Genomic DNA, 25183 nt, shown 5'->3' on the forward strand with positions numbered 1-25183 from the left:
AGATAGAAGAATAGCTGAAATGAATTTCTTGCATGTTTTTCTCCGTCACACACACTGTTTGTGCGTGTACATAGAACCTCAGTTACCGTGGTATATATTGTATTATCTTATTGATTTTGTATTTTTGGGCTTTGTATTCTTCTGCTCTCTGTACCTGAGCTGTGGGAACGCACGCATTTCCCCGCCGTCAGGTCAATAAAGACTCATCTTATCTTACTTCTTAACAAAGAGGTTTTATTGTGTAAAACCACAGGAAGTGTCTGTGCTGTCATTAGTGCTTTTACTGTGAAAAGACATGTGAGGAAAACGCTGAGGGTCTTCAGGTGAGCTAATGATAGGTCACGTGTTTTTCCTTCGTGCCAGAGGCTGATGTACTGCAGTACTGCATGTAAAAGTACTTTGACTGCGCCACTGTTACACAGGCCGGATGTACTTTTTACTTTTACAAGTGTACATCTCTTAAATCGGGTCTTTTCTGACTGGACTCTGGCAGCTGCTGCAGTCAGGAAACAGGAAGTTGATTAACTGTGACGTAAAACAGGTAAACAAACAAACGGACTTCAGTACAAAAAGAATCACTTTGAGCCCCAGAGGGCGCTGCTGTTCCTCCAGGCTGCTTCGGCATGGCACGTGATGACGTAAGCCTCTCAGTATACGTCACGCCGGGGTGAAACCCGGGGGTCGGTGTCCGGAGGAGCACAGAGGAGCGGAGGAGCCGCCGAAGGAGCTGAGAGGAGCTGCCACGTCCAACATGAGGTAAGGAGTTTCGGGTCACGTGATTGCAGGTTCTTGTAGTCGGTGCTGATCAGGATCGATACTCAGACTCACTGACGGACGCGGTGTAGCGGAACTCCAGGTGATCAGGTGTCATAAACGCGCCGCGGGCGCTCACGCAGGTGGAGGTGATGAAGAGGGAGGATGAAGGTTTGTGCGCTTGGGTCTCAGAGTGAAAGGAGCTGCGGGCCACTGCTGGCTCTGTCATCTGATTGGAGGAGATTTTACCGTTCAAGTATGTCTGTGAAGGTTCTCAGTCATCCAGGTCATCGTGGTCTAAGGAGCTTGCAAAGAAAAGCGTCTGGACTTCTTTAAGTTGCTTGAAGACGTTTCACCTCTCATCCGAGAAGCTTCTTCAGTTCTAAGGTCAAATGGTGGAGAGTCCCAGATATAAACCTAGCGGGAGTTTCCCCCCACAGAGGGACAAAAGGACCCCCTGATGATCCTCTAATCGCCTGAGCCAAGGTGTGAAACCGGGTGTGGGTCCCAATCAGCCAGAGTTTCAGGTGAGCTTACTGTGAAGGTGGGGGTCAGGTTTCACAATGGCACAGAACTGAAGAAGCTTCTGGATGAGAGGTGAAACGTCTTCAAGCAACTCAAAGAAGTCCAGACGCTTTTCTCTGTAAGCTCCTTTGACTAGTGCTCAAGTACAAAACAAACAAATATTTCCTAAAATGTGTTTGTTTTTAAAATTTCAAATGTTGTGTAACAAGAGTTTGTTTCCAATCTCTTAACCAGTGTTGGTAATCGATTACATTACTGCCCATCTCTGCTCTTCACTAACACATGGGTCTGTGCACACACACGCAGCACTGCGGCTGTCGTTGTGTTTGTATGCAACAAACTGCACATAAGTGCGTGCATGAGTTTGTGAGTCTGTCACTGCACTCACACAGCCTCAGCATGTTTGTGCTCTCTGCTCATGTTGGCTTCAGATTCATCTTTTTTGGCTTTTTAAAGAACTTATTTTAACAAAAAGTCACTTCAGGGGTCAAAGTGCATTATATTTCTGCACATCAAGGTACGGGCAGCGAGTGGCCCCCAGGCCACGGTTTGAGACCCCTGGGTTAGGGTGTGAGTTTACTGTAGTGGCTGCACACGTCACTGAAACCGAGGAACAGCTGAAGCAAAGCGGTTATAAAATGTGAAACTATCATCGGCCGGGCGTTTCCTTTCCAACATCCAGCGAGCAGCAGATGCCTCGCTAAGGTCAGAGGTCAGGAGAGCGGACAGGCTGCTGATAGGAAGCAGCCTTTCTGGAACCTGACTGACGTCCAATCAGGTGCTAACCAGCTGTACCAAATAAAGTGTCAGGGGGGCAAGGCAAGTTTATTTGTATAGCACAATTCAACAACAAGGTGATTCAAAGTGCTTTACAGAGACATTAGAAACAAGAACAAATAAAAGCATGATTTAAAATTGATTAAAACAAACAAACAGAACAGTAGATAAAATCAGTAGTTAAAATGTAAGTTTTGAAATTTAAGCTTAAAAGTAAAACAGTGTGTATTTGGTGCTTTATTCAAATGCAGCTGAGAACAGGTGAGTCTTCAACCTGGATTTAAATAAACTGAGTGTTTCAGCTGATCTGAGGCTTTCTGGGAGTTTGTTCCAGATATAAGGAGCATAAAAGCTGAATGCAGCTTCTCCGTGTCTGGTTCTGACTCTGGGAACTGATAAAAGACCGGATCCAGATGACCTGAGGGATCTGGAAGGTTCATGCTGGGTCAGGAGGTCATTGATGTATTTTCATTCATTCATTTCATTCATTTATTTGTTCATTTCCAGGCACAACAAATACCTATATTGAACATAAAATGCACAAAACAAAAAACAAAAATTGCCTGAAAAAGGAGTGGGACGAAGAAAACTTATTAAATCCCACCCCTATACTCACTCATCAACAAAAAAAACAATAAACTTCCCGCAGCTACGCCCATCATTGCATACAGACCCATCAACAGCCCCGGGCACATACAAGCATCTAAGCGGCAGCTCGCAAACAACAATTAGAGCCTTCATAACTGAATACAGAATATATAAATTATAAATTGCATTACCACAGGTAACAGGCAGTAATAACTACAAGTAACAAACACACATACATATACATACATATATATCTACACACACATGTACATATATGTACATACATGCGCACACTCTTTTTTTTTTTTTTTTTTTTTTTTTGAATCCATACCAGCAATGGTAAGAGGACAGACATTACAGAGCACACTAAAAGCATCATTGAGTATACTGTGACCAGACCAACTGTTTGTAGAGAAATTTAAATCTATGAATATTTTTGCATTGTTTCAATTGTAAACTCAGACTGTTCCAGATTCTCACACCACATACAGACACACAAAAGCCTTTACGGGTTGTTCGAGTTCTGGGTAATTTGAATTCTCCAAAGCCTCTCACATTATAAACCTTTTCTCGAATTTCAAATCTAGTTTGTAAATTTGCCGGTAAAAGTTTAGTAAAAGCTTTATACAAAATTATGGATGTATTGTAATTAACCAGATCCTGGAATTTAAGTAACTTTGCCTGAAGAAAGAATTTGTGAGTATGATCTAGATAACCAGCCTTGTGAATAATACGCAGTGCTCGTTTCTGTACTGTGACTCATGGATTAGTTGTATTTTTATTTCCCCACACTTCCACACAATATGTAAGATATGGAAGAACCAGGGTACAGTACAGAGTACGAAGTGCATCTTTATCAAGGTATGGTTTCACTTTGTTCAAAACTGCGAGGCTTCTGGAAATTTAGGTTTTTATGTGTCTGACGTGGGGTTTCCATGAAATTTTATTATCAATTACGACTCCCAAAAATTTGTTTTCACTCACGTTATCAATTGGTACACCTTCAATGATAATTGGTAATTCTATATTATATTTTAAATTACCAAAAAACATTGCTTTAGTTTTATTTATATTTAATGATAATTTATTTATGTCCATCCATTTTTTTTATTAATTTTAGCTCCCTGTTTACGGTCATTACAAGATCAGTATAATCATCGCTACTGAAAAATATGTTGGTGTCATCTGCGAACAGTATGAGTTTAAGTACTTGAGAAACATCAAAAATATCATTTATGTATACATTGAAAAGTTTTGGTCCCAACACTGACCCTTGGGGAACACCACATGTAATACCAAGTTTCTCTGAATGGTAATGCCCTATGCTAACATATTGTTCCCGACCTGTTAGGTAACTTTTTAACCAGTTACCAGCTTTCCCTCGAATACCATATCTTTCCAATTTATCCAGTAAAATTGAGTGATTGATTGTGTCGAAGGCCTTTTTGAGGTCAACAAAAATACCAACTGCATATTTATTTTTATCCAGTGTATCAGTAATTTCTTCTACTGCCTCAATTATCGCCATTGAGGTGGTTCTTTGCGTTCTGAAACCATACTGACCAACATTTATTATTTGATGTTTTTCAAGGAATTTTTCTAATCTTGAATTAAAAAGTTTTTCTAGAATTTTTGAGAATTGAGGCAGTAGAGAAATAGGCCTATAATTGGTAAAACTGTGTTTGTCATTACTTTTATATAGTGGTATTACTTTCGCAATTTTCATTTTTTTTGGAAAACAACCGGACTGAAATGATAAATTACAGATATATGTTAAGGGACTAGCAATATTCAGAATAACCTGTTTAACTACAGACATATTTATGTCATGATAATCCATTGAAGACTTACTTTTACATTTTAATGTGATATTTATTACTTCTTGCTCATTTGTAGCTGAGAGGAACAGTGAAAAGGGATTTGATTTTATATTACTGATATTTTCATTTTTATGACACGGGATGTCCGCTGTTAGTTCAGGGCCAACATTTATGAAGAATTTATTGAACCCATCGACAATATTACTCATGTTGTGATTTTCACCATTTGCATCAGTAAAATATTCAGGATATGATGTTCCAGAAGATCCTTGTTTAATTAAGTTGTTTAACACATCCCAAGTTCCTTTTATATTGTTTTTATTTTCATATAATCTTCTTCTATAATAAAGTTGTTTGCTCGTTCTTATAATATCAGTCAATTTATTTCTATATGCTTTATATCTTTGTTCCACTTCTTTTGTTTTTACTTTGATGAACTGTTTATACAGATTGTTTTTCTTTTTGCAAGCATTAATAATTCCTTTTGTGAGCCAAGGACTTTTTATCTTTTTTTTCTTTGTCATGTGTTCGTTTACAGGACAATGTTTATTGTACCACATAGTAAAAATATCTAGGAAATTGTCATAAGCCTTGTCCACATCTGACTCTTCATACACCGAACTCCATTTTGGTCCTAAACCATTCAGAGCTTTATAGGCCAGCATCAGAACTTTAAAGTCTATCCTCTGACGGACAGGCAGCCAGTGTAAGGACCTCAGAGCTGGACTGATGTGGTCCACTTTTTTGGTCTTAGTGAGGACTCGAGCAGCAGAGTTCTGAATGAGCTGTAGTTGTCTGACTGATTTTTTAGGTAGACCTGTAAAGATGCTGTTACAGTAATCAAGCCTACTAAAGATGAATGCATGGACTTTTTCCAGGTCCTGTTGAGACATCAGATCTTTTATCCTTGAAATATTCTTGAGGTGATAGTAAGCTGACTTTGTTATTGTCTTAATGTGTTTTTCTAAGTGTAGGTCTGCATCCATCACTACACCCAAATTTCTCGCCTGGTTTGTGGTTTTTAGATGTATAGATTGAAGTTCTCTGGTGACCTGTAATCGTTTTTCTTTGGCGCCAAAGACTATTACCTCAGTTTTGTTTTTGTTTAGCTGGAGAAAATTGTGGCACAACCAGTCATTGATTTCCTCAATGCATTTACCAAGAGCCTGTACAGGGCCTCGGTCTCCTGGTGACATTGTGATATATATTTGTGTGTCATCTGCATAGCTGTGGTAGTTTATTTTGTTGTTGTTTATAATCTGTGCCAGTGGGAGCATGTAGATGTTAAACAGAAGGGGTCCCAAGATGGAACCTTGGGGAACTCCACATGTGATACTTGTCTGCTCGGATGTGAAGTTACCTATTGATACAAAGTATTTCCTGTTTTCTAAGTATGTTTTGAACCAGTTTAGTACAGTTCCTGACAGACCTGTCCAGTTCTCCAGTCGTTTGAGTAATATGTTGTGGTCAACTGTATCAAATGCTGCACTGAGATCCAGTAAAACTAGGACTGACATTTTTCCACTGTCTGTATTCAGACATATGTCATTAAACACTTTGGTCAGAGCGGTTTCAGTGCTGTGGTTCTGTCTAAAACCTGACTGGAAGGCATCGTAGCAATTATTCTGTTTTAAGAAGTAACTGAGCTGTTGAGAAACTGCTTTTTCAATGATCTTACTTAAAAACGGGAGATTTGAGATCGGCCTGTAGTTGTTCATTTGTGTCTTGTCAAGATTGTCCTTTTTCAGTATAGGTTTGATTACAGCAGTTTTTAGTGGTTCTGGAAACACACCTGATAATAAAGAAAAGTTGACGATCTGTAACAGGTCTGACTCTAAAGTCTTTGAGACCTTTTTGAAAAAACTTGTTGGCAGGACATCTAAACAGCAGGAGGAGGAGTTCAGTTGACCTAAGATGTCCTCCAGGTCTTTGCTGTTAATAGGTTGAAACTGTTTCATGGTGTTTAAACAGTTTTTTGGTGGACACAGTACATATCCTGGATCTGCTGTTGATGTACCAATTGCTTGTCTAATTTTTTGGATTTTTTCAGTGAAGAATTTGGCAAAGTCATTGCAGGCCATGGTTGAATGAAGTTCAGCTGCCACTGACACAGGAGGGTTTGTTAGCCTGTCAACTGTAGAAAATAAGACCCGAGCATTATGGCTGTTTTTAGTGATGATGTCAGAGAAGTAGGACCTCCTTGCATTCCTCAGTTGTAAATTATAATTGTGAAGTTTCTCTTTATAAATGTCATAGTGAACCTGGAGGTTTGTTTTTCTCCATCTGCGCTCAGCTTTCCTACACTCTCTTTTTTCATTTTTCACCAGTGTGGAGTTTCTCCATGGAGACTTTTTCCTTCCAGAGATAACCTTCACCTTAATGGGAGCAATAGTGTCCATGACATTTAACATGTTAGCATTGAAGCTATTGACGAGCTCATTGACTGACCCTCTGGACAGGTGAGGTGTTAATGGGAAGACCTGGTTAAAAATTGCACTACTGTGTTCAGTTATACACAGTTTTGTGATCACTGTTGTTGATATATTTGTGTGGGCTGAGATTTTACTTTCAAAGAAAAAGGGCGTGTTTACTGATGGTGCTGGGTGGGAGCAGGCTTTCACTGAGCATGTGCAATAGGAACAGGCTGGTGTGCGTGTAACGTTCGCAGAAGGATGCGTGCGGGCCTGGTCCCAGGCCTCTGATGAGGAGGGGGCCGGACCTCTGTGACGTCCTGACGAGTGTCGCTTTGCTTCCTCTCAGACTCATCCTCATCTCGCTGCTCTTCTCGCTCGGACTCGGTGCTCAGCAGCTGTCGCTGTCGGGGATGTACGGCAGCCTGTGCTCACCAAACTTCCCGGAGCCGTATCCCCGGGACATGCAGCTGCGCTGGAACGTCAGCGTTCCTGACGGCTTCCAGATCAAGCTCTACTTCAGCCACTTCGACCTGGAGCCGTCTTACCTGTGCGAGTACGACTACGTCAAGGTGAGACACAGGATGCCAGTTTTTGGTGTGTGTGTGTGTGTTTGCGCGCCACAGTGATGTCACAAACTATGGTTCTCTGTCTGCAGGTGGAGGCTGAGGGGGAGGTGCTGGCGCTGTTCTGTGGGAAGGAGCAGACGGACACGGAGGCGGTGCCGGCTCAGCAGGCCCTCACTTCCCCCAGAAACTCCCTCAGCCTCCTCTTCTCCTCCGACTTCTCCGACGAGGAGCGGTTCTCCGGGTTCGTGGCTCACTACAGCGCCGTGGGTAAGAACCAGACCCAGCCCGCCCGAGCAGACGGGTTCGGTCTCTCGCCATGACGTCTCCTCTGGAGCCGGAGTTTGGACCTTCAGGTGTTCATCGGAGTTCTGCTCGGTGCTGGTCTGAAGGTGGGACCGAGCAGAACTCTGACGAGCAGTGAGCGAGTCTGCGGACTTCCTGTTTCAGTGCGACTCAGTTTCAGAGGTCACCTGACAAAAAGGCGCAGTTTGTTTGCGTTTCTCATCTGATGCTTGTTTCCTGTCTCCTCTGGTCCCGCCTCTGGCCCCGCCCCTCTAGACGTAGACGAGTGCAGCGAGCGGAGTGGCGAGGACGCGCTCTGCGATCATTTCTGCCACAACTACATCGGAGGATACTACTGCTCCTGTCGCTATGGTTACCGGCTGCACTCTGACAACCACACCTGCAGAGGTGAGCGCAGACATCGGCTCGGGTGTCATAATCCACAGCATCCACAGCTGATTGCTCGCGTTCATCCACAAGTACAGTAGCGTGCGCTGCGGGGCTCTGCTTTCCAAAGATATGAGCCCCACATGAACCACGGGTGGGGGAGGAATGTGTGGGTCCTCACGTGTCCTGACAGATCAGTGCTGTGGACCGTGACCCCGCTGTGACTGATAGCGGCGCCTGATCGGTGGTAAATATTTGCGTGTTTCTGTGTGGAGGAGGCAGGCTCTGTCTGAGTTCTGCCTGTGCGTGTTCACGTCTGAGGGTTTGCTACAGAGCGACGACCTCTCGGTGACCTCTGACTGATTACAGAACCATTATAACACAACACACTGAGTGTGCAAAAGTCTTGAGTCTCACCTCTTTTCTTTGCTTCCGGTTAGCCACGCCCCTTTAATGTCTCATATTTTTTCCCCTCCCAAACATGGATGCAACAAATATGATACAAAACACAGATATACAAATGAGTATTTAATCCACTGTGATCGTTCAGGAACATCTGGAAACATCTGACTATCAGCATGACAACAGTGCAAACACAAAGCTGTGCATTAAAGCACAGCTGGATAGAAACACACAAGCCTGTGAGAGCCGGACATCAGTGTGGGAAGAGCTCTGAGTGTCCTTCAGGAAGCCTGCAGATCCTCAGAGAGCAAATATACAAACTCAGTTTTTGACTCTGCTTTTCTGTGTGTGTGTGTGTGTGTGTGTGTGTGTGTGTGTGCGTGTGTGCTAAAATGCACTACTGTAAATGATGTATAGACAATCATTCTGTACAATACAATAATTATAGTTCTACAACTGTTTATTAATAGTAGCAATTGTATCTCTACAATCTCAAATAGTTTTCATATTTTAACCATATTTATATCCTGTTCATAGCTTGTACACTCACTGCAGCCAGTACATACTTAGAGCATATTCATAACATGCCTTCATACCGTGTACATTGTAACATACCTATAATAGATCCATATTTTGTAATATATCAATATTATTGCCAAAGCACTTTCTGGATGGATGCAAACTGCATTTCTGTTGTCTTGCACTTGTGACGTGTGCAATCACAGTAAAGTTGAATTCTATTCTGTTCAGTGGAGTGCAGCAGTGATGTGTTCAGGGAACGCTCCGGAGTTCTGAGCAGCATTGACTTCCCTGCTCCGTACCCAAAGAGCTGCGAGTGCTTGTACCGCATCGAGGTGGAGGATGGCTTCAGGCTCCGCCTCCAGTTTGACTCACACTTTGATGTGGAGGATCACCCTGACGTCAGCTGTCCCTATGACTACATTAAGGTGAAGAAAACACACACACAGACACACACTCGGGTGACGTGTTGGAGCTGTTAATCAGCTGTTTTCCTGTCAGATTAAAGCAGGAAGTGCTGTGTTCGGTCCGTTCTGCGGCGATCGATCTCCAGGAGTCATTCAGACCGACAGCAACGTGGCCTCCATCGTGTTCCACAGCGATAGCTCTGGAGAAAACCTCGGCTGGAGGCTCGGCTACACGGCTACAGGTGAGTCCATGTCCAGGTGATGCAAACAGACACACAGCTGGGAGTTATAGCTTTTATTGTCTCCTGACAGGAAGTCAATGTCCCGTGCCCAATACTCCGCCCAACGCCCTGATGAACCCCTTCCAATCAGAATACTTCTTTAAAGACCACATCCTGTTCACCTGTGAGCCTGGATACCACCTGCTGAAGGTAGGGGGCGTGTCACATCAGCTGAGTTTGGTCAACCCAAATGATGTTTAGTTTGTTTCAAAAACAGCGGCACTGCGCACGTGAAGGAATGGGCCAGCGCACTGGCGTCCGTTTGACAGATCGAACTGTCAAACGGATCGGTCACGCAGAGCGCGAACGCGGCGTGCGTCCGAGCTATGCGCCACAGGTGTAGATCAGCTGTGCGGGTCACATGGTCTGCAGTGATGCTGCTTGTTGCTAACCTGGCTGCGCTGTCTCTGCTCAGGACGGAGGTCACCTGGATCACTATCAGATCGACTGCCGGGCCGATGGATCGTGGAGCGACAGTCCTCCTCCGTGCCACAGTAAGACTGCTCGACCTTTGACCTCTCCAGAGTGTTTGTGTTTCAGTGTCTCCCGTGTTTGAGTCTGGGTTACTGCTGCTGCAACCTGTTTCCTGGAGCACACACGCCACCTGCTGGCTCTCTGCAGACTCTACAGGAGCGTCACAGTAGTGCTAGTTAGGCTTTCGTTTAGTAAACCTGAAGCTCCGCCTTTTCTGATGCTCTGTTAGTACAGTAGTGACCTCACAGCAGCCATGTTATTGGTCACATGATGTCATTAAAAGGCTCCAACAGCACAAACACGGCCCACGGGTCCAGCTCAGGTGAAGTTAGTAGCTACAGCCACCTGTGTCACCATCCACGTGTCAGTCGCAGAGGCCACGCCCCTAATAATGCAAACAGGTGAGTTACGACTGACATGTTTATTTTACCACCGCGGGGAGGGGGGGACTGGCTGACCAGGCCGGTCGTGCTGTGGTAGGCAGGCACCGCCGTGGCGTCCTGCAGATCAGTTTTGAGACTGACAGGTAGCTGTCTGTGCAGGTGCTGAGAGACAGTTCAGGTCTGCTCACACACTTTCCTCTCGCTCTCGTTTCTCTGCAGACTCCAGGAGGAAGCCCAGCTCTCTGTCCAGCATCCGGACCAATCACAGCCTAGCTTAATGAGCAAGCCAGTCTCATTGGCTAATAAAGATACTGCAGGAGCGAACAGTGTTGATGTGTCTGTATTTTCCAATAAAGCGTAAAACCAGAAGCTTCTGTCGTGTGTCTGTGACTCACATTCAGGGATCGCGGCGCTGATGTGTTTCTGTCACACGTGTTCGCGTTCTTTGTCTCGATGCGTGTTCCCGTGACGCCCCCTTCAGGACACGCTGACTCTTCAGCCTGTCGGGTCTCACGTTACGTTGAGATGAGTTTCAGATTAAAATCACGTCACACTCACGTGTCTGGATCATTGGAACACGTCAGTTCTGATTCGTTGTCGCTGTCGGTCAGCTGTAGTTTGGTTCTGGCTCATTCTTCCTCCTTTCTGCTCAGACTCAAAGCTGATTGGTGTTTTTGTCCTGTCTGTCACAGTGGTGGATTGTGGGAGTCCAAAGATGGTCGACATGGCTGACGTGGTGTTTGGTAACCATGACAACAGCACACTGTTCGGTGCGACCGTTCAGTACGTGTGCAGGGAGGGCGGCGTCCAGCTTAACAGTAAGAGGTCTTCCTGTTTGGTTTCCTTCAGTGGTTGCTGTGCAGTGACAGCTCATCCGATTATTGGCTGAACCTTGTTGTTCCTCGAGCTCTGTGTCTGGTTGTAGTAAGGAAATGTTTTTATTCATTTTTATTATTTTGTTCTCATCTTTGGGCAATTTGCTCCTCATCTGTTTTTAAACATGTTGATAAAAACTGGACCTGCTATTGATAACCAGAGGCCTCCTCACACTCCGGTTACTGTTTGTAGCTTCATACAGGTGTGGTCTGAGTGGAGACTGGGTTGATTCAGAAGGAAGGAGCACAGTACCCACCTGTCTGCCAAGTACCTGCCCGTCTGCCTGTTTACCTGTCTGTCTGTTCACCTGTCTGCCTGTTCACCTGTCTGTCTGTTAACCCGTCTGTCTGTTAACCCGTCTGTCTATTCACCTGTCTGCCTGTTCACCTGTCTGCCTGTTCACCTGTCTGTCTGATAACCCGTCTGTCTGTTAACCCGTCTGTCTGTTAACCCGTCTGTCTTTTAACCCGTCTGTCTATTCACCTGTCTGCCTGTTCACCTGTCTTTCTGATAACCCGTCTGTCTGTTAACCCGTCTGCCTGTTCACCTGTCTGTCTGATAACCTGTCTGCCTGTTCACCTGTCTGTCTGTTCACCTGTCTGTCTGATAACCTGTCTTTCTTTTCACCTGTCTGTCTGTTCACCTGTCTGCCTGTTCACCTGTCTGTCTGTTAACCTGTCTGTCTGATAACCTGTCTGTCTGTTCACCTGTCTTTCTTTTCACCTGTCTGCCTGTTCACCTGTCTGCCTGTTCACCTGTCTGTCTGTTCACCTGTCTGTCTGTTCACCTGTCTGTCTGTTCACCTGTCTGCCTGATAACCTGTCTTTCTTTTCACCTGTCTGTCTGTTCACCTGTCTGCCTGTTCACCTGTCTGTCTGATAACCTGTCTGTCTGTTCACCTGTCTGCCTGTTCACCTGTCTGCCTGTTCACCTGTCTGCCTGTTCACCTGTCTGCCTGTTCACCTGTCTGTCTGATAACCTGTCTGCCTGTTCACCTGTCTGCCTGTTCACCTGTCTGTCTGATAACCTGTCTCCCTGTTCACCTGTCTGCCTGTTAACCTGTCTGTCTGTTCACCTGTCTGTCTGTTCACCTGTCTGCCTGTTCACCTGTCTGTCTGATAACCTGTCTTTCTTTTCACCTGTCTGTCTGTTCACCTGTCTGCCTGTTCACCTGTCTGTCTGATAACCTGTCTTTCTTTTCACCTGTCTGTCTGTTCACCTGTCTGCCTGTTCACCTGTCTGTCTGATAACCTGTCTGTCTGTTCACCTGTCTGCCTGTTCACCTGTCTGTCTGATAACCTGTCTTTCTTTTCACCTGTCTGCCTGTTCACCTGTCTGCCTGTTCACCTGTCTGCCTGTTCACCTGTCTGCCTGTTCACCTGTCTGTCTGATAACCTGTCTGCCTGTTCACCTGTCTGCCTGTTCACCTGTCTGTCTGATAACCTGTCTCCCTGTTCACCTGTCTGCCTGTTAACCTGTCTGTCTGTTCACCTGTCTGTCTGTTCACCTGTCTGCCTGTTCACCTGTCTGTCTGATAACCTGTCTTTCTTTTCACCTGTCTGTCTGTTCACCTGTCTGCCTGTTCACCTGTCTGTCTGATAACCTGTCTTTCTTTTCACCTGTCTGTCTGTTCACCTGTCTGCCTGTTCACCTGTCTGTCTGATAACCTGTCTGTCTGTTCACCTGTCTGCCTGTTCACCTGTCTGCCTGTTCACCTGTCTGTCTGTTCACCTGTCTGCCTGTTCACCTGTCTGTCTGATAACCTGTCTTTCTTTTCACCTGTCTGCCTGTTCACCTGTCTGCCTGTTCACCTGTCTGCCTGATAACCTGTCTGTCTGTTCACCTGTCTGCCTGTTCACCTGTCTGTCTGATAACCTGTCTGCCTGATGTCTCTGCGTGTCCAGCCTGCGGCCAGCCATCCCGCCCTCTCCCCCCTCAGGTGAAGCGGATTGTGGGCGGTCGTAGCGCTGAGCCTGGCTTCTTCCCCTGGCAGGTCCTGCTCAGTGTGGAGGACCTGTCCAGGGTCCCAGAGGATCGCTGGTTCGGCTCTGGGGCCCTGCTGTCGGAGTCCTGGGTCCTCACAGCTGCCCACATCCTGCGGTCCCTGAGGAGGGACACCAGTGTCGTTCCCGTGGCCGCTGACCACGTCAAGGTTTCTGAAATTCTCTCCTATATCTGTGATCAGCTTTGTGTCTCTGCCAAACCGTGGGACGGATGCTTATCGGCTGTAAGTGACCTGCTTGTTCTGTCCTTCAGGTCTTCCTTGGTCTCCATGATGCCAGAGACAAACGTCGGGCCACCAACCTCTCCGTAGACCGGATCTTCCTCCACCCGGACTTCCAACCCAACAACTACAACAACGACATCGCCCTGCTGAGGCTGAGTGAGCGGGTGGAGTTTAACCAACTCATCCGTCCAGTCTGTCTCCCACTGCCTCACACACAGGTGGGTCACAGCTCCAGCTGAGTCTGCACAAAGCCGTGTTCACTTAGGTGTGATCTCCCAACACAAAGGTCAGAGGTCACAGGGAGAGGACCTCTGAGCTGACAGACACAAAGGTTATCAGACAGACATGTTAACAGACAGAATTAAAATCCTTGTAAGAGACTGAAAATGTAAAACTAATAATAAAAGTCTGCTTTATAAAAAACTAGAATGACTTTAAAAGGATCTCAGTGATTAGGTGGAGTTAGCTTTCCTGAGCTCTTCAGGCAGGAAGACCCGGTTAAGGCCTCCTTACCTGTACAGGTGTCCGTGAGTCTGCCAGAGTGTGCTTGGCAAAGTCGGGGTAAAAACAAAGCATGGTGCTCAGCAGCAGTGCATGAACGTGAAGCCGAACCTCACCTATGCTGAGCTTGCTCCAAAGGTCAGCTGGTCCCCTCATTAAAGACGGGGGGAGGAGCTACTCCTCGACACTGAGGCTGTGTCCCATTTCAGGGTCTGCACGCTTGAAGTACGCATTTCAAGTGCGGTTACGTCACCGCCACACGACGACGGCTGTCCCAATTCGAAGTGTGCTTCAAATGCCCCCCCCCCCCCCCCCCCCCCCAACCGGTCGCAGCAGATGGCCCCGCCCCTCCCTGAGCCTGGTTCTGCCGGAGGTTTCTTCCTGTTAAAAGGGAGTTTTTCCTTCCCACTGTTGCCAAAGTGCTGCTCATAGGGGGTCATATGATTGTTGGGTTTTTCTCTGTATCTATGAAGCGCCTTGAGGCGACTTATGTTGTGATTTGGCGCTATATAAATAAAATTGAATTGAATTGAAATGCATACTCCAAATCCGCCGTCGATTTCCCCAAATATCAAGCGTGGTCCGGTGCACGCTTTGTGGTCCCATATATCCCACAATTCAGAGCACGGCGGTGGGTGTGGATTATTTTGCCGCAAAATACGGCAGACGGGAGCGGCCAAAGAGGTTTTTTTTTTTGTTTTTTTCCCAAACTTTATTGAAATTATAAAGCGAACAGTCAGTCATTCCAGTTCAGTTTGTACAGTAGACATACAAGGCAAATAAGAGTAACAATATACAGTACAATGAAATAAATAAAGGATAAAAAAGGAAAAAAAAGGGGGGAATGTGACAGACTTCATAACAACTTTGTACTTGAAAGTTGTGACAGCTCATTCGTTGAACATTTCTGAATGAATTTCAATCAATGATAAACCTTTTATATTGGAAGTTAATTTAAGAGAGTTTAAGTAATATTCAATTTCAATCAAAAACAAATTAAATGATGGGGTTGAGTTTTGAAATTTACATTTATGTATGTGGAATTTCCCTAATAAGATGGAGCGGCCGAAGAGTGAACTGTCAAAAGTACTGAATATGACGTCACTCATTTATGTGCCAATGTGTAATAATTAAAGTCAGTCATATATCCACAAACACAACAAGCTGAAAGTCAGTGATATATATACATATATATATATATATATATATATATGTATATGTGTGTGTGTGTGTGTGTGTGTGTGTGTGTATGTATATATATATATATATATATATATATATATATATATATATATATATATATATATATATATATATATATATATATATACACGGCGAAACAACTAGTAGCTCAGTGTTCCAACATTCGAAAGAAGGGACTGCTCTCACAGCTAGAGATTGACGAGGTACAACACAAATGCTACGGCAAGGAGGAGTCAGGACGCCAGGTCAGGGGGGAGATATCATCACCCCCACCCGAGATTGGGTACATAGCCCCAAGTGCGATAGGAGAAGGATCGTTGAGTGCGAGAGGAACTGACCTGAAAAATAGGATCATGGCCAAGCTTGAAACCTGGATCCCCCGTAGCCGGTTACCAAGATTACGTGAAGTTCCCTCAGAAGGTCTGCTAGATGATGTTAATGCAGCACTACGGACAATACCTACAACCACGATTACCGACACTAACAAGCTGATCTACAATACGGCAACAGTGATCAGTGAGATGCTTGGCTACAAGTTGAACAGCGACAAGGGGCAGTACCCTCCATGGAGAAGGAGGCTAGAGGGCAAGATCAAAGTAGCACGGAGGGAGGTTAGCCAACTAACGGAGTTGCAGAAAGGTGCGACAAATAAGGTGCCTAAGAAATACAGCAAGCTGTCCATACCTGAGGCCTTGGAAACTGCCAAGCAAAGACTCACAGCCTTGGCCAGCCGCTTGAGGAGGTACACCAGAGAGATAGAAGGCAGGAGAATAAACCAGCTGTTCTCCACAGAACCAGCAAAGGTGTACTCTCAGTGGCAAGGGAACAATAAGAGAACAGCACCACCAAGGCTGGAGACGGAGCAATACTGGAAGAGCATATGGGAGAAGGATGCAACCCATAACGGCAATGCTCAGTGGCTAGAGGATCTGAGGGCAGACCACAGCGACCTCCCTGAACAGGGTCCAGTAACCATCACAGTGGCAGATATCCAAGAAAGGGTCTCCAGTATGAAGAGTTGGACAGCACCAGGGCCCGACATGGTTCACGCCTACTGGCTGAAGAAGCTGACTGCACTCCACGAGCGTCTGGCAGCACAAATGAACCAGCTGCTAGTTAACGAGAGACACCCGGAATGGCTAACTGAAGGCCGGACGGTCCTGATCCCCAAGGACCCCAAGAAGGGACCGGTCCCCTCCAACTACCGACCAATAACCTGCCTCAGTACTACATGGAAGCTCCTGTCAGGCATCATATCGGCTAAGATGAACAGGCACATGGGTCAATACATGAGTGGGACACAGAAAGGAATTGGCAAGAATACCAGAGGCGCAAAACACCAGCTACTGGTAGACAGAACAATCAGCCGAGACTGCAAGACCAGACTGACCAACCTGTGCACTGCCTGGATTGATTACAAGAAGGCCTATGACTCAATGCCCCACAGCTGGATACTGGAATGCCTAGAATTGTACAAGATCAATGGGACCCTAAGAGCCTTCATCAGGAACTCAATGGGGATGTGGCGTACAACACTAGAGGCCAACTCCAAGCCCATAGCACAAGTCACCATCAAGTGCGGGATCTACCAAGGAGATGCTCTGTCCCCACTGCTGTTCTGCATAGGCCTGAACCCCCTCAGTGAGATCATTAACAAGACTGGCTACGGATACCGACTACGGAACGGAGCAGTTGTCAGCCACCTCCTGTACATGGATGACATCAAGCTGTATGCCAAGAGTGAACGAGACATCGATTCACTGATCCACACTACCAGGCTATACAGCAATGACATTGGAATGTCGTTCGGACTGGAGAAGTGTAGTCGGATGGTAACAAAGAGAGGGAAGGTAGTCAGAACTGAGGGGATTGAACTACCAGAAGGCAACATTGCAGACATAGAGGACAGTTACAAGTACTTGGGGATCCCACAGGCGAATGGGAACCATGAAGAGGCCGCTAGAAAAGCTGCAACCACCAAGTACCTGCAGAGGGTCAGGCAAGTCCTGAGGAGTCAGCTGAATGGTAAGAACAAGATCCGGGCCATCAACACGTACGCCCTGCCCGTGATCAGGTACCCTGCTGGGGTAATAGGCTGGCCAAAGGAGGAGATAGAAGCCACTGACATAAAGACAAGAAAGCTCCTTACCATGCATGGAGGGTTTCACCCCAAATCCAGCACCCTGAGGCTGTACGCTAAGCGGAAGGAAGGGGGCCGGGGACTGGTGAGTGTCAGCACCACAGTCCAGGATGAGACAACGAACATCCAAGAATACATTAGGAAGATGGCCCCAACTGACCGAGTGCTCAGTGAATACCTCAGGCAGCAGAAACCCAAGAAAGAGGAGGGAGACGAGGAACCATCATGGAAGGACAGGCCCCTGCACGGTATGTACCACCGGCAGATAGAGGAGGTGGCTGATATCCAGAAATCCTACCAGTGGCTGGACAAAGCTGGACTGAAAGACAGCACAGAGGCACTAATCATGGCAGCACAAGAACAAGCTCTGAGTACAAGATCCATAGAGGCTGGGGTCTATCACAGCAGGCAAGACCCCAGGTGCAGGCTGTGTAAAGATGCCCCAGAGACAATCCAGCACATAACAGCAGGGTGCAAGATGCTAGCAGGCAAGGCATACATGGAACGCCATAACCAAGTGGCCGGCATAGTGTACAGGAACATCTGTGCCGAGTATAACCTGGAAGTCCCGAGGTCAAAATGGGAGATGCCCCCAAGGGTGGTGGAGAATGACCGAGCTAAGATCCTGTGGGACTTCCAGATACAGACGGACAAAATGGTGGTGGCTAACCAACCGGACATAGTGGTGGTAGACAAACAGAAGAAGATGGCCGTAGTGATCGATGTAGCGGTTCCGAATGACAGCAATATCAGGAAGAAGGAACACGAGAAGCTGGAGAAATACCAAGGGCTCAGAGAAGAGCTCGAGAGGATGTGGAGGGTGAAGGTAACGGTGGTCCCCGTGGTAATCGGAGCACTAGGTGCGGTGACTCCCAAGCTAGGCGAGTGGCTCCAGCAGATCCCAGGAACAACATCGGAGATCTCTGTCCAGAAGAGCGCAGTCCTGGGAACAGCTAAGATACTGCGCAGGACCCTCAAGCTCCCAGGCCTCTGGTAGAGGACCCGAGCTTGAAGGATAAACCGCCCGCAGGGGCGTGCTGGGTGTTTTTTATATATATATATATATATATATATATATATATATATATATATATATATGTGTGTGTGTGTGTGTGTGTGTGTGTGTGTGTGTGTGTGTGTGTGTGTGTGTGTGTGTGTGTGTGTGTGTATATATACACACACACACACACACACACACACACACACACACACACACACACACACACACACACACACACACACACACACCCCCTGCGGGCGGTTTATCCTTCAAGCTCGGGTCCTCTACCAGAGGCCTGGGAGCTTGAGGGTCCTGCGCAGTATCTTAGCTGTTCCCAGGACTGCGCTCTTCTGGACAGAGATCTCCGATGTTATTCCCGGGATCTGCTGGAGCCACTCGCCTAGCTTGGGAGTCACCGCACCTAGTGCTCCGATTACCACGGGGACCACCGTTACCTTCACCCTCCACATCCTCTCGAGCTCTTCTCTGAGCCTTTGGTATTTCTCCAGCTTCTCGTGTTCCTTCTTCCTGATGTTGCTGTCATTCGGAACCGCTACATCGATCACTACGGCCGTCTTCTTCTGTTTGTCTACTACCACTATGTCCGGTTGGTTAGCCACCACCATTTTGTCCGTCTGTATCTGGAAGTCCCACAGGATCTTAGCTCGGTCATTCTCCACCACCCTTGGGGGCATCTCCCATTTTGACCTCGGGACTTCCAGGTTATACTCGGCACAGATGTTCCTGTACACTATGCCGGCCACTTGGTTATGGCGTTCCATGTATGCCTTGCCTGCTAGCATCTTGCACCCTGCTGTTATGTGCTGGATTGTCTCTGGGGCATCTTTACACAGCCTGCACCTGGGGTCTTGCCTGCTGTGATAGACCCCAGCCTCTATGGATCTTGTACTCAGAGCTTGTTCTTGTGCTGCCATGATTAGTGCCTCTGTGCTGTCTTTCAGTCCAGCTTTGTCCAGCCACTGGTAGGATTTCTGGATATCAGCCACCTCCTCTATCTGCCGGTGGTACATACCGTGCAGGGGCCTGTCCTTCCATGATGGTTCCTCGTCTCCCTCCTCTTTCTTGGGTTTCTGCTGCCTGAGGTATTCACTGAGCACTCGGTCAGTTGGGGCCATCTTCCCAATGTATTCTTGGATGTTCGTTGTCTCATCCTGGACTGTGGTGCTGACACTCACCAGTCCCCGGCCCCCTTCCTTCCGCTTAGCGTACAGCCTCAGGGTGCTGGACTTGGGGTGAAACCTCCATGCATGGTAAGGAGCTTTCTTGTCTTTATGTCAGTGGCTTCTATCTCCTCCTTTGGCCAGCCTATTACCCCAGCAGGGTACCTGATCACGGGCAGGGCGTACGTGTTGATGGCCCGGATCTTGTTCTTACCATTCAGCTGACTCCTCAGGACTTGCCTGACCCTCTGCAGGTACTTGGTGGTTGCAGCCTTTCTAGCGGCCTCTTCATGGTTCCCATTTGCCTGCGGGATCCCCAGGTACTTGTAACTGTCCTCTATGTCTGCAATGTTGCCTTCTGGTAGTTCAATCCCCTCAGTTCTGACTACCTTCCCTCTCTTTGATACCATCCGACTACACTTCTCCAGTCCGAACAACATTCCAATGTCATTGCTGTATAGCCTGGTAGTGTGGATCAGTGAATCGATGTCTCGTTCACTCTTGGCATACAGCTTGATGTCATCCATGTACAGGAGGTGGCTGACAACTGCTCCGTTCCGTAGTCGGTATCCGTAGCCAGTCTTGTTAATGATCTCACTGAGGGGGTTCAGGCCTATGCAGAACAGCAGTGGGGACAGAGCATCTCCTTGGTAGATCCCGCACTTGATGGTGACTTGTGCTATGGGCTTGGAGTTGGCCTCTAGTGTTGTACGCCACATCCCCATTGAGTTCCTGATGAAGGCTCTTAGGGTCCCATTGATCTTGTACAATTCTAGGCATTCCAGTATCCAGCTGTGGGGCATTGAGTCATAGGCCTTCTTGTAATCAATCCAGGCAGTGCACAGGTTGGTCAGTCTGGTCTTGCAGTCTCGGCTGATTGTTCTGTCTACCAGTAGCTGGTGTTTTGCGCCTCTGGTATTCTTGCCAATTCCTTTCTGTGTCCCGCTCATGTATTGACCCATGTGCCTGTTCATCTTAGCCGATATGATGCCTGACAGGAGCTTCCATGTAGTACTGAGGCAGGTTATTGGTCGGTAGTTGGAGGGGACCGGTCCCTTCTTGGGGTCCTTGGGGATCAGGACCGTCCGGCCTTCGGTTAGCCATTCCGGGTGTCTCTCGTTAACTAGCAGCTGGTTCATTTGTGCTGCCAGACGCTCGTGGAGTGCAGTCAGCTTCTTCAGCCAGTAGGCGTGAACCATGTCGGGCCCTGGTGCTGTCCAACTCTTCATACTGGAGACCCTTTCTTGGATATCTGCCACTGTGATGGTTACTGGACCCTGTTCAGGGAGGTCGCTGTGGTCTGCCCTCAGATCCACTAGCCACTGAGCATTGCCGTTATGGGTTGCGTCCTTCTCCCATATGCTCTTCCAGTATTGCTCCGTCTCCAGCCTTGGTGGTGCTGTTCTCTTATTGTTCCCTTGCCACTGAGAGTACACCTTTGCTGGTTCTGTGGAGAACAGCTGGTTTATTCTCCTGCCTTCTATCTCTCTGGTGTACCTCCTCAAGCGGCTGGCCAAGGCTGTGAGTCTTTGCTTGGCAGTTTCCAAGGCCTCAGGTATGGACAGCTTGCTGTATTTCTTATGCACCTTATTTGTCACACCTTTCTGCAACTCCGTTAGTTGGCTAACCTCCCTCCGTGCTACTTTGATCTTGCCCTCTAGCCTCCTTCTCCATGGAGGGTACTGCCCCTTGTGGCTGTTCAACTTGTAGCCAAGCATCTCACTGATCACTGCTGCCGTATTGTAGATCAGCTTGTTAGTGTCAGTAATCGTGGTTGTAGGTATTGTCCGTAGTGCTGCATTAACATCATCTAGCAGACCTTCTGAGGGTACTTTACGTAATCTTGGTAACCGGCTACGGGGGATCCAGGTTTCAAGCTTGGCCATTATCCTTTTTTTCAGGTCAGTTCCTCTCGCACTCAACGATCCTTCTCCTATCGCACTTGGGGCTATGTACCCAATCTCGGGTGGGGGTGATGATATCTCCCCCCTGACCTGGCGTCCTGACTCCTCCTTGCCGTAGCATTTGTGTTGTACCTCGTCAATCTCTAGCTGTGAGAGCAGTCCCTTCTTTCGAATGTTGGAACACTGAGCTACTAGTTGTTTCGCCGTCATTGTGGATGTTGGGTATCGAAGAATCCATAGGTCCGTCATCCTATTCATGTAGCCCCTGCCGCCGGGGTTACTTGCGTAGTAGCATTCCAACAACGCCCTGTTTTCGTCTCTTGCCCACCGATGCCTTCTTGTTCCAGTAGCCCACTTTTCGTCAGGGTGCCCTGGTTCCTCAACACCTGACGCGGACCTTGTTGATCCGGGCGACGCCTTCATATTTATCTGTCTCGCTCATGTCTGCGGTAGGCTCTCTTAGCATAGGGGGTCTAGCCTTAGGACCCTTACTGGATACAGACGCCCAAGGCAGGAATCGAACTTGCGATCCTGGGTTCCAAAGGCGTGTAGTCTAACCACTACAAGATATATATATATATATATATATATATATATATATATATATCTCTGACAATACTATAACATTGGCCATATTATATTTACATTAACACAGTGAGATGATTTTAGTCTCATGAACAACATTAGCTAATTGTTATTTACTAACTAATCTTAAATGACTGTTCAGCAATGACGTCTCAGACACGTCTGCTTTGGGCTCGATGTGGACACGTTTGCTTTATTTCCAGTATTTTTGAATCACATGTTTCTTTATTTTTACTGGTGATGTCATCGCCTGTTTGAGGCAGTGAGATCAGATCGACTAAGGATGTAAATATTTTACTGATCTGTCTGCTGCTTGATCTCTGACCTCTGTCTTTACCCCAGGATGACCCCCTGGCACCTCCCCCCAACTCTCTGGGTGTGGTTGCTGGTTGGGGAATCTCCAACCCCAATGCCTCTGCTTCTTCCTCCCCCTCATCCACTCTGACCTTTGACCCTGTGTCGGACACCGACCTCGAGATGACCTCTGACCTCCTGCAGTATGTGAAGCTGCCTGTGGTCTCCCAGGCCGAGTGTGAGGCGAGCTACGCCTCGCGCTCCGTCAGCTACAACATCACTGACAACATGTTCTGTGCCGGCTTCTTCGAGGGGGGGCGGGACACCTGCCTAGGGGACAGCGGGGGTGCATTTGTAATGGAGGACGAGGTCAGCCGGAGGTGGGCGGTGTTTGGGTTGGTGTCCTGGGGTGGACCAGAGGAGTGCGGGAGTCTGAGAGTGTATGGAGTCTATACCCGAGTGGCCAAATACGTGGAGTGGATACAGAGCCACCTTCACGCTGCCCCCTGGTGGTGATGCTGGGTTTTTTAACACTTTGTTTTTATTGGTAGTTTTGTATATTTTTTACAAAACATTCAGACATTAACAAGTACAGAGCACTAGGCTTGCAAAGATGCATTAAAAAAAAAGGTATCCATTTATGGTACAATCAAATCAAACAGGTGAATTACAGCGATGATACTTTTGGTACCAGAATTTATAATATTTTTCCATTCAAGTAAAGGTCCCATTTTTTCCATTACTTCTCAAATTTATCAGCAGCAAGTCTTAATGAAAAAGTCTCTCCATTGTGTAAATTTCCTTGGTAATGCCTATCCAGTCCAAAAATGACGGTGGAGCCACGTTTAGCCATTTGCGAGTTATGGCTTTCTTTGCACCAGCCAGTAGTTTTAATAAAAGGTATTTGTCCGATTTCCTCAGTCCTTGGTATGAGGGGAAACATCAGCGAAAGGCCTGCTCAAAATGACACCCTTGAGCGACAGTTGGAAAACATCGCGGAACGGATCACTGCAGTTGTGAGGTCTCAGAATCAAAAGACTGACAACACCATGGAACAGAAGTTTGATACCATCATGGGGAGGCTCGCGGCTCTCCAACGGGAGATCGAGGGACCAGTGTCAGAGGGCTAAATTTGAGCTGCTCACAAAGGAGAAATCAACAATATTCAACATTTGGACACCACGGCGCCAGCTGCTAGGCCCAAGGCTGGAGCCCACCAAAACAACTCCCTGATAACGACTGTGTGATGACTATTCTTCCCGTCCCATGAAGGCCACCTGGGTTGGCTGGCAGACTGTTTACTTAGCCTGATAGAGCGAAGGACACTGTCTCCGCTGAACTATGGACACGCACACACATACACTTACACTGATAGGCACTCACTCATCCCCCCTCCCTTTCCAACGCCTTCGATGCTTGTTTCCTGCGAGGGAACACGGCGGGTCTGTGTGCCGCGCTGGAATGATAGCGCTGTGCAGGGTGGCTGCTGTGTTTCTTCGGATTACTCCTCACCCCCCACCCACCCCTGTGGCTTGTCATGTCTTCACAATGTTGTGCTGTGGACATTTATGTGCTTTTTTGTGCAAAGGAGTTTTTTGTTTCCTGTTCTCATGCTGTCCTACCATGGAAGCACAGCATGAGTAGGGGTCTCTTTTTTCCTCTTGTACTTTCCCCACTGTAGTGTACATTTCAATGTTTTTTCTCTGATTCTACCAATCTCCGACCTGTATCCCCATGTAATGTTTGTGCTATATGTGTAAGGTCGGGGGGGGTCCCATTTCACTGCAGGGCAACCTGCATGTGACGAATAAAGCTTTGATTGAAGATCATTCCAGCAGTCAGACAGTCAGACAGCTACTGATTTGATATTTTTTATTTTGTTTACTAGAACGAGAGCCCGCCTCACATCATCGTGAGTTTGTCCGTTTCGAACAAAGCCTGTTTGATCTGTATCTGCTAGTTCTGAAGTTATAAATTCCAACTGTTTAGCTAATAGTGTTGCAAATATCCTGTAGTCAATATTCACGACTGATATGGGTCTGTAGGAACCACGTTCTGTTTTGTTCTTACCCGGTTTGGGAATTACTGAAATACCTGCTCGTTTCCAGGATGGGGGTATCTCCCCCTGTAAGCACATGGTTAAAGCAAACCCTCAGCAGAGGGGCTACGAGATCTCTGCTTGTACCACTCTGCCGGGTAGCCGTCCTCACCGGCCATCTTATTTGAAACGGCCTGGTTAATCTCCTCCGCAGTTACTGTTGGTGTTAATCTTTTATTTTGTTCCTATCGATGGTAAATCAAGGAAAGAAATGCATTAACAGAGGGCACATCTGTCGTGGTGGGTTCTGCGTACAGTCGGGTATAATAGGTCACAAAAGATTCTTTATGCTTTTAATGTCATATCTTATCATTTGCTGGGTTTTTAATTCTCTGAATAAATCTGTCAGCCTGCTGTTTCCTCTTGGCTTCTTGGATTTGGGACCATTTTCATAATAATTCTGCATGAATTTAGCCCTTTTCTCTATTTGGTCATCATATAACCTGTTTAATATCTGTTGTGCTTCTTTCATTTGTGATAAGGTGTCATCATTGTTACTTTTCAATGAGGTCTTTTAGATGTTTCTCTGTTTCCTTTTTTTATATGAGGACCACAAAACTAGATTCCCTCTAAGAACTGCCTTCGCTGCATCCCAT

At 46.8% G+C, this 25183-nt stretch overlaps 1 protein-coding gene and 1 long non-coding RNA gene across 21 annotated transcripts; one reads left to right on the forward strand and one right to left on the reverse strand.

Moving 5' to 3' along the window:
• The first annotated feature begins 291 nt into the window (after nucleotides 1-291).
• Nucleotides 292-24943, forward strand: masp1 (MBL associated serine protease 1). Its single transcript, XM_082502352.1, has 13 exons — nucleotides 292-756; nucleotides 7224-7446; nucleotides 7533-7710; nucleotides 8002-8133; nucleotides 9265-9461; nucleotides 9535-9682; nucleotides 9753-9871; nucleotides 10137-10215; nucleotides 11271-11396; nucleotides 11647-11721; nucleotides 13359-13606; nucleotides 13711-13899; nucleotides 22538-24943. Exons 1-13 carry the CDS (start codon nucleotides 752-754, stop codon nucleotides 23003-23005), a joined length of 2187 nt encoding a protein of 728 aa, XP_082358478.1. The 5' UTR covers nucleotides 292-751; the 3' UTR covers nucleotides 23006-24943.
• Nucleotides 11669-13346, reverse strand: LOC309687432. 20 transcript variants are annotated; one of them, XR_014270737.1, is made up of 4 exons: nucleotides 12418-13346; nucleotides 11954-12337; nucleotides 11778-11825; nucleotides 11669-11745 (listed from the first exon to the last, which is right to left on the reverse strand). It is a non-coding gene; the product is annotated as an uncharacterized lncRNA (long non-coding RNA). The 20 variants fall into 20 exon arrangements; XR_014270746.1 differs by lacking the exons at nucleotides 11669-11745; nucleotides 11778-11825 and having other exon boundaries at nucleotides 11864-12337; nucleotides 12418-12721; nucleotides 12754-12785; nucleotides 12946-13346; XR_014270738.1 differs by lacking the exon at nucleotides 11778-11825 and having other exon boundaries at nucleotides 11680-11761; nucleotides 11970-12337.
• Nucleotides 24944-25183: the final 240 nt, after the last annotated feature.

The sequence above is a fragment of the Aulonocara stuartgranti genome (assembly GCF_965226115.1).
Source record: "Aulonocara stuartgranti genome assembly, chromosome: 14".
In the NCBI taxonomy this organism is placed as follows: domain Eukaryota; kingdom Metazoa; phylum Chordata; class Actinopteri; order Cichliformes; family Cichlidae; genus Aulonocara; species Aulonocara stuartgranti.

What these genes read in the sequence shown, in the direction of transcription:
- masp1 (XM_082502352.1), top strand. An exon ending in CAGTCCTCCTCCGTGCCACA is followed by an intron (nt 10,216 to 11,270) that starts GTAAGACTGCTC and finishes TGTCTGTCACAG; the next exon opens with TGGTGGATTGTGGGAGTCCA. An exon ending in TGGCCGCTGACCACGTCAAG is followed by an intron (nt 13,607 to 13,710) that starts GTTTCTGAAATT and finishes TCTGTCCTTCAG; the next exon opens with GTCTTCCTTGGTCTCCATGA.